The sequence below is a fragment of the Eleutherodactylus coqui genome, chromosome 4 (assembly GCF_035609145.1).
Source record: "Eleutherodactylus coqui strain aEleCoq1 chromosome 4, aEleCoq1.hap1, whole genome shotgun sequence".
Lineage (NCBI taxonomy): Eukaryota > Metazoa > Chordata > Amphibia > Anura > Eleutherodactylidae > Eleutherodactylus > Eleutherodactylus coqui.
The window spans coordinates 83,884,481-83,897,759 of record NC_089840.1 but is presented as its reverse complement, the minus strand read 5'-3'; the positions used below and the strand labels follow the sequence as shown (position 1 = coordinate 83,897,759).

General features: G+C 43.8%; 1 protein-coding gene across 1 annotated transcript in view; it reads right to left on the bottom strand.

The window, feature by feature from the left end:
* Positions 1-13,279, bottom strand: part of MBTPS2 (membrane bound transcription factor peptidase, site 2) — a 72,319-nt gene that overhangs the window by 47,458 nt on the left and 11,582 nt on the right. The window contains exons 4-6 of the mRNA XM_066599794.1: positions 13,041-13,144; positions 10,988-11,115; positions 2,853-2,971 (exon numbers count right to left, since the gene is read on the bottom strand). Coding sequence (XP_066455891.1) covers positions 2,853-2,971; positions 10,988-11,115; positions 13,041-13,144 — 351 coding nt within the window. The remainder of the gene's footprint in view (positions 1-2,852; positions 2,972-10,987; positions 11,116-13,040; positions 13,145-13,279) is intronic.

Below are 13,279 nucleotides of genomic sequence, written 5' to 3'. Positions count from 1 at the left end.
TATTTTTGTCCACCCCCTGTATCTTCACCTACACTCCAAAAATATATGCATACATTCATTGGATCTCTATGGCTTCATTGCATGTGTGTGTAATTAGATTGTGATACCTCAGCATATCTTAGAATATAAGAAGTGGGTAAAAACTGAATAGACGTACAGCATAAAGCAGTGAATCTTTTTTGTGGTCAAAATTCAAGATGCAACTCAAAACCCCATTTATATCATGTGTTTCCAGATCTAATCTAATAGCTCTTTCACAAATATAAGTGAAGGAGAGAAAAAGGCAGGTTTTTATGGGTAGAAGTGGAGGTGAAATAATATATAAGCACTCTCAGGTCTTAAAAATGATATACTACTGCATAATATCTTGCTTATCAGAGCCAGTATATTGATCTACAATATATGCAAAGCATTGTCTTCTTCAACATGCAGTAAAGTTTGGAGGATTCTGCTGAGCAGTACTACAATGCATTGCTTAAAGAAACCAGTCCGACTCAGCTGAAAGCTATATTAGCACTATACGTACGCACAGAAAGAGAACACGTGCCATCCAGTACCGCAATAAAAGAAATCTATAAATTAGGTGGAAACCCTCTACAGAGCAAAACGGGGACAAGGAAGACAACAGTTATTTTAAATTCAAAGATTTATCTGGAGGACCTTCCAAAATCCGTACACTATAGACCAGTGGTGGCGAACCTATGGCACGTGTGCCAGAAGCGGCACTCAGAGCCTTCCCAGCTGGCACTCACCGCCGTCGGCCGCTCACCACATTAGTAAATATCAGCAGGGGTGCCGCAGCTCCCCTGCTGGTATGCACTCAGCAGCACTGCTAGAGGTGCTGATCCCGGCGCACACTATGATGTCAGTGTGCAGCCTGGATCATCCTCCTCCTCCCTCCTCTGACGTCTCCTACTTGGTTCCGCGAGAGCAGGGAAGGGAGGAGGTGTCCGGCAGCACGTCACAGTGTGCTCCTGGGATCAGTGACAGGAACAGCGCCAAGCAGAGGAGGTGGGGGGCGCTATTACTACAGGGGCCACTGTGGGATGTCGCTATTACTACTGGGGGCCACTGTGAGATGTCTCTATTACTATTGGCTGCTGTGGGATGTCACTATTACTGCTGGGGCCGCTGTCGGATGTCACTATTACTACTGGGGCCGCTGTGGGATGTCCCTATTACTACTGGGGCCGCTGTGGGATGTCACTATTACTACTGGGGGCTGCAGTGGGATGTCACTATTACTACTGGGGGCTGCTGTGGGATGTCACTATTACTACTGGGCTGATGTGGGATGTCACTATTACGACTGGGGCCACGGTGCGGTGTCACTAATACTGCTGGGGCCGCTGTGTGGGGTCACTATAACCACTAAAGCCAGCCTGGGGGGTCACTATTAGCACTGGGGCTGCTCTGGGGGGGGTCACCCTTACTGCTGGGGCTGCTCTGGGGGGGTGTCAATATTACTGCTGGGATATGTTTACACGAGGTGGAAATGCTGCAGAATGTCCTCAGCGGAAATTTCTGTGGCAAATTCCACAGTATTTCCGCATTCAAAAGAAGTCAAGATCTGCACCCTGTCTATTTTGAAACAGCCTTGTCATTTTAAGAACGACGGAGGTAAAAATCATACGTCGTGATAAGCCCCGCCCCCTGACGTGTTGGCACTTTACAATAAATAAGTGGGTTTTGAGTTGCAGTTTGGGCACTCGGTCTCTAAAACGTTCGCCATCACTGCTATAGACAATAAATGTGTAAAATTGTCAATCAATGCTGTGTAGTAGAAGAATAAGCATCCGGCCAGAATGCCTGAGAAGCGCGGTTCTCTGTAGACCCAACCTATTAGGAGGTATGGAACACACAATCACACACTAAAAACATACTAATAGATGAACAGAGACTATGAGCCCCAATTGGGACATCAAGTAATGTACAACGCTGCAGTATAAGTATGCAATATATATATATATGTGTGTAAAAAAAAAAAATCTAAATACTAATGACCACCTGTCCGTGACTGACTGTGTGTGTTACGTGCTCCGCCCCTGATCACGTCGGTGACATCATCAAAGGTCCTAAAACATAAAAAAAGCAGAGCCTGACAGCAGCCGTGTGCTTACAGGAACTGTGATGACACCATCATGTGATCAGCTACCTGGGATCTGTATCCTAGAGTTACATGCTCCGCCCCTGATCATGTGGCGTGATCACTGGTCCTTCATCCCTGTGCAGATTACAGGTGGACTACATCCCCTAAAAACCACTGCAGCCTCAGTTGCTATGGAATACTAACGACCACCTGTCTATAAGTGATTGACTATCAGTTACATGTGAAGATGCCACCGTTATGGGATTAGTCACCAGGACTCTGAGCTCCGTCCCTGAGCACATGACAGCGGCATCATCACAGGTCCTTTACTGTATTAAAGACCTGCAGAGCCTGACAGAAGCCGTCAGTTTACAGCACCTGTGATGATGTCACCGTCATGTGACCAGTCACCTGTGTGGGAGGAGTCTGGGGTGATCAGTGTGTGCAGGACTCTGCTGTGCTGGTTGTGATCCCTGTTGTACGGGATGAAAAATGTATGTAGCAGAGCTGTATGTGCGTGACGTGCATGTAGCAGAGCTGTGTGGAGCACTACGCCACTAGAAACACTGGTACTATAATTTCCTAATAATTACTGGTAAATGTAATATATGGTACAGAACTTCTAGTGGGAAAAGCACTTCAAATACGATAGTGCCACAAGTGAAAATGTAAGCCTACTCATAGAAACCCGAAAATTCCAGCTGCTATTTCTGAATTACAAGTGAGCACTACTAACCAAGGGCTCTGGAGTCGCAGTACTTACCTCTAAAACTTCCGTCACAAGGGCTCCAACCCCCGTGTTATAAAACGGATACAGAATCGCAGGGAGTGGAAACAATATCAAGATGCCCAGGAGGCCGAGAATGAAATTGTGCCAGACTCCTACAATAGATGCAACAGACACAGTGAAGATAATTATGGCAAGAAATATATATATATATACACTGCATAAATGGAATAGTACATATACACAGCAGATTATAGGTAAGACTATACAAACTGGAGGCAAGTTAGGATTTATGACTTATCCCACAACCCATCACGAACAGCATTTTGCAATGTTCACCCGTGAGCCACTTTCTGATTGACATGAGATCAACCCAATATCTAATAGTTCAAGCGCTTCACTGAAAACATGGTAATCCGAGCACACAGAAAGGAGTTAGGGGGGAGACAGAGGAACCTACTAATTTCTAGGAAGTCCAAGTGACTCTGTGACCGAATGAGATTTATATAGCTGCGAAAAATAGAGAAAATATATACAAATATTCCATTAATATTCCAATCTGGGGACAAAGTTATTCCCCATCCGCTCATTAGGCAATAACTAGCTGATCGTGGAGGTCTGGCCACTAGAACGAGAGTCCATTACCACCAAGAGACTGGCAAAATGAATGGAGAGGCAGTGCACATGCTTGATCACCATTCATTTCAATGAGAGTGCCGAAGATTGCCAGGGGCTTGAACTCCGCTATTTTCTGCACTCCCATTGAAATGAATGGAGTGGTGGCTGAGCATGCACATTGCTGCTCCATTCATTTTTCCAGTCTCTGGGGTGACATGAGAACCTTGTTATGGCAATCGGTGTTGGATCCCCACAATCAACTAAATACGTCAAACTGCCACCACCACCCGTTACTTCACCTCTTCTACGATCTATGTTGTTGTTAGCCGTCTAGTCGTTCATGACCCTAAAGGCTCCTCCCTCCACGTTTTTCGGTTTTGCACTACTTCTTTTAGTTCGTTGATATCCATGCCAGTATCAGCTTTGAACGTATCAAAGGCATCTATAGGCATCTTCATATGCAGTAGTGGGAGGAGGATTGATTTCAAATAAAGTCTTAATCCCTGCAAGCCCCGTATATAAAATGTATATTCCAGAGTCAAGGAGGTAGAGCTGTTTGGGAGAAAAGTGAAGGATGGCCATGCCCAAAACGACTCACACCTTGCTTGACACACCCAAGAACAAGATAGGTCATCTTAGGCCCATCCGAAATGGCACAGTCTGCCTATTTTGGCGCATGCACAGTGAAGTTAGGTGCACTTCCCCGCCTCATCAGCTCGTTGTACATGCGCCAGATGCCACCAACCTATGAAAAGAGAATAGCTGATGCATGTGCATCCATCTTCATTACTTATGTACTGGAACAGAAGACAACAGCACACGTGTAGGATTACAGCCGGCTTGAGATGTACCTGTCATCAGGAACATCAATCAAACCAGATTGGGTGGATTTTGGGCATGGCCATCCCGGACTCCTTTCCTTGACTTCAGGATAGCACTTTACATACAGCTCTTCGAAGATATAAGTTTCTTTTTTTTTTTCTTCAAATCTAACCTGCCCCTAATACTATAAATGAGGACATCTGTAGAACACCAAGAGGTGAAGCAACGGGTATCAGTGGCACTTTGGTGAAAAAAAAAAAAAAAACAACTTCAGAATGGTCCCTTTTAAGAGCAAAAAATAATCACCCGCCCATTATAGCCTAGTAGGTATAAGTATATAGCATATTACTGGTAGGTATAGCTATATATTACCCCAGCCACATAGTAAAGACTAATTATGGTTGAGTGTCTGGTAGAAACTGCAATATATGTCAGTTTTATTGGGATAAGTTTAAGGCAGACGAGTAATGTTTATGTAATGAAGATGCCAACGCCTGCAGGTCTTCCTGGTTAGCAATCCTATATTCAGAGATCAGTTCCAGCATGCATCCCGTAAAGATAGATATATTATATATTTAAATATATATAAATTTTAATTCAAAAAAAGAAAAAAACAAGCATTTTTTAAAGTAATTTGGTAGAACGGGGCCCTAATAGATTGTGATCTACACAGCGTAAACGTGTTAATAGGAAACTATGGCAGCTTATCACTACGGCCCCATGCAATATGAATATATAGTGTACAGCACAGAGTTAGTCTGACATCTGGTGGCCGTGACTCCACATTACCAAGAAAGTGCAGGATCCGGTCAGAATACAATAAGAGGAATTTGTAGAATCTCTGTGTCACAATGTATTCTGAATAATTCACCAAGTCCAAAATTGCTGACCTCTCTCAACAAACTACTATTATATGGGGGACAATCCATACTGCACTAGACGAAATACACCCAGCACAACACGACAGCCAAGATTTGCCCAATATCAATAGATGCTAAACGCTTTCCGATCTCCATGCCCATCAATGTTCTGCTTGCAAAGCCCGAACGTTCATGTGCTATGTTAAGAACCCACAGCCAGACAACTCCGGTGGAGGCGGCTTACAAAGGACTACAAGAGGTTCGGGTTTGTTAAAATTCAACGTGCCCCATTTTCTCCGACATCATCCGATAGGGGAAAGTTGGGAGGCCCCCGTACTTATTCATCAGTCGTCTGATCCCACCAAAATAGTCAGGTTCGATAGGCTAAAGTCTAATGTGTATAGGGTCTGCCATTCGGGATCCCTGCCGATCAGGTGATTGTTCGGCCTGCTGTCAGTGCAGTGGGCCAGGCGCCATCATCAGTGGTCAGGGTCGGAAGTGTAATGGATGGCTTCACTCCTATTGAATTCCAAGGGAGCGATGCTTTCTGTTACACTTCGGGCAAAGGACCAGCTAATCGGTGGGGATCCTGAGGATAGGTCATAAATAGTAAAAGTCATGTGATACCCCTTAAGTTCTTAAAGAAATGTGCCGTATGGTTAATCTAATGGGGGCTTTGCCCTATTAAACAAGAATTCTAACAGGCAAAGTCTGTAAAGGGCCCTACTGATCAGTGATGGTCCCAGTTTCTGATGGCATAAAAGAAAGGATCAGATATCCCACACGCTTTGTTCCCCTGAGGTAAAAGTTGCCTAACAGTGGTTTATCCGCCTATGACAACTGAGGTGAGCATGCATGTTTATGGAGTAGTCAGCAGATATAGCCATTTTTGATCACTTCCAGCATGTCCACTGACTTTATCCTTTAAATAGGTTTGGTCCACCATAGCAAGTGCTGGCATATCACTAAAGTCCAGGCAATCAGGTTCCATGATGGATACAATGAAGGGGCAACCCAAGCGCCGTGGCTCCTTCCCAGTGTTTCCGTGCTGATAAAGACCTTGGTCCCTTCATTTTCTGAACTGGCCAAGGTCACGGAGGTTCAGATACTCACCAATGCCATATACTAGCAATATGCCATAACATGAAGATGGAACTAACCCTTTAAGTCCTATTTGCCCATATTGTGTGCCAAAAAAATGCGTAGAAACATTTTCGCCTTAAATTGAAGCTAACGCTTTATAGCATGCCAGCATTAACCCCTTCCCGCTCCAGGACGTACCGGTACGTCCCGGGAGCCTGGTAATTCCCGCAAAAGGACGTACCGGTACGTCCTGGCGATAGCACGGGATCACATAAGATCCCGCGCTATCCCGCAGCGGGAGCGGCTGTCAGTCACAGCCGGCGTCCCGCTGCAACAGCGGGGGGACATCGGAGATGCGCCCCCCGCTGTTAACCCCTTCCCTGCCGCGATCTAAGTAGATCGTGGCAGGGAAAGAGTTCACAGAGGGATCTCGCGATCCCTTTGTGTCTCCGGCCGGCTATCGCGATGTCATCGCGAGAGCCCGGCCTGTCACCATGGCAACAGGACGCCAGACACTGGCGTCCTGTATTGCCTGTGCCTATAATCGCTGTACAAGCGATAAGGCATGGCAGAGCAGTAGCAGTAGCCCTTTTTTTATGCTTTTTCTAATATTAGCATAAAAAAAGGGAAAAAAAATTAAAACCCCACATATTGGGTATTGACGCGTCCGTAACGACGTGTACAAAAAGTTGAACACGCTTTTTATTTTGTACGACAAGAAGCGTAAAAAGAAACGCTAAAAAACAGAGGCAAAATGCTAATTTTTAGCATTTTGCCTCACAAAAAATGCAATACAAGTGATCAAAAAAGCTGTACATTCCCCAAAATGGTACCAGTAAAAACTACAGCTCGTCTCGCAAAAAATAAGCCCTCATAGAGCTCCGTACATAGAAAAATAAAAAAGTTACAGGACTTTGAATGCAGCTTTAGAGAAAAAAAAAAGATTTCCAAAAAAAAGGGGGTTTTATTGCAAAAAAGTGTAAAAACCTAAAAAAAATATAACAATTTTGGTATCGTTGTTACCGTACCGACCTGCAGAAAAAATTTAGTGTGTCATTTATGCTGCATGATTAACGCTGTAAAAAAAAAATCTATGGCAGAATTGATGCGTTTTCTCTCCCTGTTATCATTAAAAAAAAAATAAAAAAAATTTTACGATATAGTCTATGTACCCAAAAGTGGCACCGATAAAAACTACAGATCACCACGCAAAAAACAAGTCCTTATACGGCCGCGTCCACAGAAAAATAAAAAAGTTATGGCTTTTGAAAAATGGAGATGGAAAAATACCAAAAAATCGCTTGGTCCTCAACGCCAAAATAGGCAATGTCATTAAGGGGTTAAAGGGGTTGTCTCATGAAATCAAGTGGGGTTATATACTTCTGTATGGCCATATTAATGCACTTTGTAATATACATCGTGCATTAATTATGAGCCATACAGAAGTTATTCACTTACCTGCTCCATTGCTAGCGTCCCTGTCGCCATGGATCCGTCTAAAATCGCCATCTTCTGGCGATTTTAGACGCGCTTCCACTGTGCGGTCTTCTGTGCGGTGAATGGGGCCGCTCGTGCCGGAGAGCTGGTCCTCGTAGCTCCGCCCCGTCACGTGTGCCGATTCCAGCCAATCAGGAGGCTGGAATCGGCAATGGACCGCACAGAGCCCACGGTGCACCATGGGAGAAGACCCGCGGTGCATCGTGGGTGAAGATCCCGGCGGCCATCTTAGTAAGGTAAGGAAGAAGTCGCCGCAGCGTGGGGATTCGGGTAAATACTAAACTTTTTTTTTTTTTTTTAACACATGCATTGGGTTTGTCTTGCGCCGAATGGGGGGCCTATTGAATAAAAAAAAAAACCGTTTCGGCGTGAGACAACCCCTTTAAAACGATTTATCGGCAGTGACAGGAAACAGGAATGATCAGTTCCCCATCACAAAAAAGAGCCAAGCATAACTGGATTAAAGCAGTGAGCGATGAATTTAACACTGGGGTCTGTATGTGAAGGCAAACTCCCAAGCCTTCAAGCCACCAATATGGAAGCACACGGTAATACAATGATGTTATGGATTTCTATCTGTCACAGAGGAGGAGATCTTTGTCCTTCTTGCATTCCTCCACATCTCTATTACTGGTAACAGAGTAATGGCTTCTATCCATTAAATGGTCACTTTTGTTTCAGCAAACCTAGTTTAACAATAGGAAACTTTGTAATTATATATATATATATATATATATATATATACACACACACAGTGGGGGAAAAAAGTATTTAGTCAGATACCAATTGTACAAGTTCTCCCACTTAAAAAGATGAGAGGCCTGTAATTGACATCATAGGTAGACCTCAACTATGAGAGACAACATGAGAAAACACATCCAGAAAATCACATTGTCTGATTTTTAACGAATTTATTTGCAAATTATGGTGGAAAATAAGTATTTGGTCGCCTACAAACAAGCAGGATTTCTGGGTCTCACAGACCTGTAACTTCTTCTTTAAGAGGCTCATCTGTCCTCCACTCATTACCTGTAGTAATGGCCCCTGTTTGAACTTGTTATCAGTATAAAAAAGACACCTGTCCACAACCTCAAGCAGTCACACTCCAAACTCCACTATGGTGAAGACCAAAGAGCCGTCGAAGGACACCAGAAACACAATTGTAGCCCTGCACTAGACTTGGAAGACTGAATCTGCAATAGGCAAGCAGCTTGGTGTGAAGAAATCAACTGTGGGAGCAATAATTAGAGAATGGAAGAGATACAAGACCACTGATAATCTCCCTCGATCTGGGGCTCCACGCAAGATCTCACCCCGTAGGGTCAAAATGATCACAAGAAGGGTGAGCAAAAATCCCACAACCACACAGGGGAACCTAGTGAATGACCTGCAGAGAGCTGGGACCAACATAAAGGCTACCATCAGTAACACACTACGCCGCCAGGGACTCAGATCCTGCAGTGCCAGACGTGTCCCCCTGCTTAAGCCAGTACATGTCCAGGGCCGACTGAAGTTTGCTAGAGAGCATTTGGATGATCCAGAAGAGTATTGGGAGAATGTCATCTGGTCAGATGAAACCAAAGTAGTACTGTTTGGCAGAAACACAACTCGTAGTGTTTGGAGGAGAAAGAATGCTGAGTTGCATCCAAAGAACACCATACCTACTGTAAAGCATGGGGCTGGCAACATCATGCTTTGGGGCTGCTTCTTCAAAGGGACCAGGACGACTGATCTGTATACATAAAAGAATAAATGGGGTCATGTATCATGAGATTTTGAGGGCAAACCTCCTTCCATCAGCAAGGGCACTGAAGATGAAACATGGCTGGGTCTTTCAGCATGACAATGATCCCAAGTACACCGCCAGGGCAATGAAGGAGTGGCTTCGTAAGAAGCATTTCAAGGTCCTGGAGTGGCCTACTCAGTCTCCAGATCTCAACCCTATAGAAAACCTTTGGAGGGAGTAGAAGTCTGTGTTGTCCAGTGACAGCCCCAATACATCACTGCTTTTGAGGAGATCTGCATAGAGGAATGGGCCAACATACCAGCAACAGTGTGTGCCAACCTTGTGAGGACTTACAGAAAACGTTTGACCTCTGTCATTGCCAATAAAGGATATATAACAAAGTATTGAGATGAACTTTTGTTATTGACCAAAAACTTATTTTCCACCATAACTTGCAAATAAATTCGTTAAAAATCAGACTGTGATTTTCTGGATGTGTTTTCTCATGTTGTCTCTCATAGTTGAGGTCTACCTATGATGTCAATTACAGGCCTCTCATCTTTATAAGTGGGAGAACTTGTACAATTGGTATCTGACTAAATACTTTTTTCCCCCACTGTGTGTATATGTGTATATATATATATATATATATATATATATATATATATATATATATATATATATATATATAAATTTTTATTGAGAAAATGTTTCTTTCTGCACTTTTTAGGCTGTTTTAGTCCTCTCCCTCCTAAACTGTTCATTTAATCTGAAAACTGCTAATAGCTGTCTTGGTAGACAAAATGGACTAACAGCATGAGAAAGATCACATTTCTCTGGGCAGCATGTAGTCATGGAAAGGTGATTGGACAAAGGAGCTAGGAGAGAGAAGCAGAGAGACACACAGAAAGATGGTGCTGCAGCTAATAGTAAGCATTTCCTGTCTCCTAGCTACTGGATTCACACCTACACTGCTGAGTACTTCTCTACAATGTCCTCCAAGCTGCTGCTTCCCTGTATATGGCATGTGTTATTCCTCATGTACACACGACTGCTTATTCTGAAAATCCACCTGAGACGTTAAGTATGCTTTAAATCACTTTTATATGTGATTCGTGAATAGACGATTACAGAGATTAGATGAGGCTATACTCCTCTCTCTGCATCTATAATATATTAATCTATAATATATATATTACTTTTTCTCATAGTTTCTGAATACAGATGGAATATACTTCCCCTTACAATGTTCATGGCATTCCGGTATGCGTGTCCCCTCGCCCTATAATCTCTTTACATGTTCTTCTTGTGTGGTGGGTGTAGAGGAAAGCAAATACTCCACATGCCAAGTTGTATAAAAAAAACCTGTTGAGCCTTAATAATTTCTTCTCATCGAGGACACTTGCTGTGTTGTCACACCAAGTTATGGCATTGAGGGGGCATGAATGTGAAATATGTCCCATCCAATTATAAATCTAAATTCCACGTCCTAACTCCCAAGAACAGCATGTAACATCAGCCCCGAGGCCAGGAATGACTTATTACAACAGAGGAAGGTCAGTCACCTGCGCAAAATATCCGCAACTGCTGAACGGGTGAAACCAGCTGGAGGTGAGTGGTGAAAAGATCAACAAATGCCCCGGGGTACACCACAAATATGAACATGCCAAAGCCATTAAATCGCACCGTTTCCCTGTGGATACAAAATCAACATTAATACAGTGACAGTAATACGTTATACATAACATGGCTGCAGAAAAAGAAGAAATGGTTGAAGTGTAAAAAAAACCCAAAAAACATAAGAAAGGTTACATCTTTATTATAAAGCTGGGGACAGGTAACACAGGAGCCATAAATGACAATAGGTGATGGTCACAGCTCCCCTCCTTCCCTCCCTGCACAGTGATTTTTGCCCACAGTATGCCCACAACGCTCTTGCACAGAAGTCAACAAGTTGCTTTCTCAATAAGATTTTCTTTTCTAAAGCAGTAGTTCAGGCAAGATGGCTGCCCCATAAGAAAAAAACTGAGAACTGCAATGTGATTGGTTGCCATTGGCAACTGCTCCACTTCACCTTTTACACCCGTTTTGTCATGCAATGTCTCACCTACAGGCTCTGTTTGCACGGGTTTATTTGCATGAGTGTGCCCATGTGCTGACTGCAAAAATCGAATAAAAAAAAAAAAAGAAGTCGGACACCATCTATTCGTGATCCAATTTTCGTAGGATCTTTAACCCTGAATGGGCTATTCTCGTTTCTGAAAACAGACCAAAATAGGACATGCTATGATTTTCTTCATTCAGACGACTGATTCGTGTGAAGAATCAAGCAGGAGTCAATGCAAGGTCGCCTACACGCAAATAGATTTTTGCCGTGGCATCGACGGCGGGCGTCCGCAACCCGGATCCACAGCAAATACCGGTCGTAGTATATTATGGGAAATCAATTATTCCTGCACACTCACAGAAGCTGTTCGACCTGCGACCCGTCCGCAATTGACATTGCGGACAGGTCGCGGCTTCCGTGTCATTGCCAAGCGATGGTACGGGAAAAATAAACATTTAAAGAGAAAAAAAAACAAAACTGAACTGCGCATATCCGACAGTGGCTTGCCTAGACCATCCGCAGTACGGATGAAGAACAGAAAAGACAGGTACGCGTGGACGCCGGCTGCTATCAGGGCTGGATTCCGCTGCAAGCTCCCGCGTGCAGAATCTGGCAAGCGGCCGAAAGTCTGCACAGCATACAGACAGGAATTCCACGCATATATATAATCCCTTACGCTGGCTTCACGCCCGTGTATTTGGGCATGCAACATGCAAAGAATAGAATCCATTAATTTCCATATTTTGAATGCCCATTTCGTTCACCAAAAAAAAAAGGAACATTCATTATGTGCTTTTGTGCACCAAAAGTTCCCCAAGAAGTCAATGGGGGGTGTGTGCAAAGGCATGTACAATATGTAAGGAGATGTGTGGTGAAATACGGCATAACTCCGCTGGAAAAATAACACATCTGGAACTTATTAAGACTAATTAGCTATTTCAAATCGGTGCGTCTGTTTGCCACGAGCAATTGAACAGACAAAAAGTACAGTAAAATACGCCAATGCACGTGCAAAAAAACATCGTTCACTTCGCAAAAAAGCAGGGCTTAGGCGCACAAAAATACGTTTACGTGAAGCTGGCGTTAAAAAGTTTTTCCATCAATGGGCATCATTGACTACTACAGATCTGAACTGTACTGCCACCTACAGCATGGCGATGACATTGGCAGCTGCTGATCATTTCCAAAAGTGCTTGCCTTGATAGGAGAACCCCTATATTTCCCACCTAACACTGAGGCAGCCCCCTCCTCCTGCATAAAGAGGTGCGTTACATGACTTCCCGTGGGATAGTCCGCTATGTACTGCAGTCTCCATCCGACATCCCGTAAGACAAGCCGCATATTACAGAAATGTCCAAGTATAAATGCTAATTAGGATAAATGGAGGAGACGGCGGTTACACAGCAGGTCCCGCTGCACTATAAATTATTTCATACTCGCTGTCCCTTTAAATATTCATGCGAATACAAAATGCAGCTTCAAGTCTGCCAGACATAAGAAGATCAGATTACCTGACGGCTGCCACTCCGTGCCCGACCTCATGTATGATGCCACTGATGAGGATCGCCGAGAAGAAGTATGTCAGCTGGCTGATGGGCAGGTTCACACCGGGCACCTGTCACAGACACAAGGCATGAGCCCCACATAGAGAGTAGCAGCAGCTGCACTCATATCATTACATGGATTTTAGGATTAAAAGGGCTGGGCAACTTTGTAAGAGAAAATAATTAAGTGAAAAAAATACCCTAAA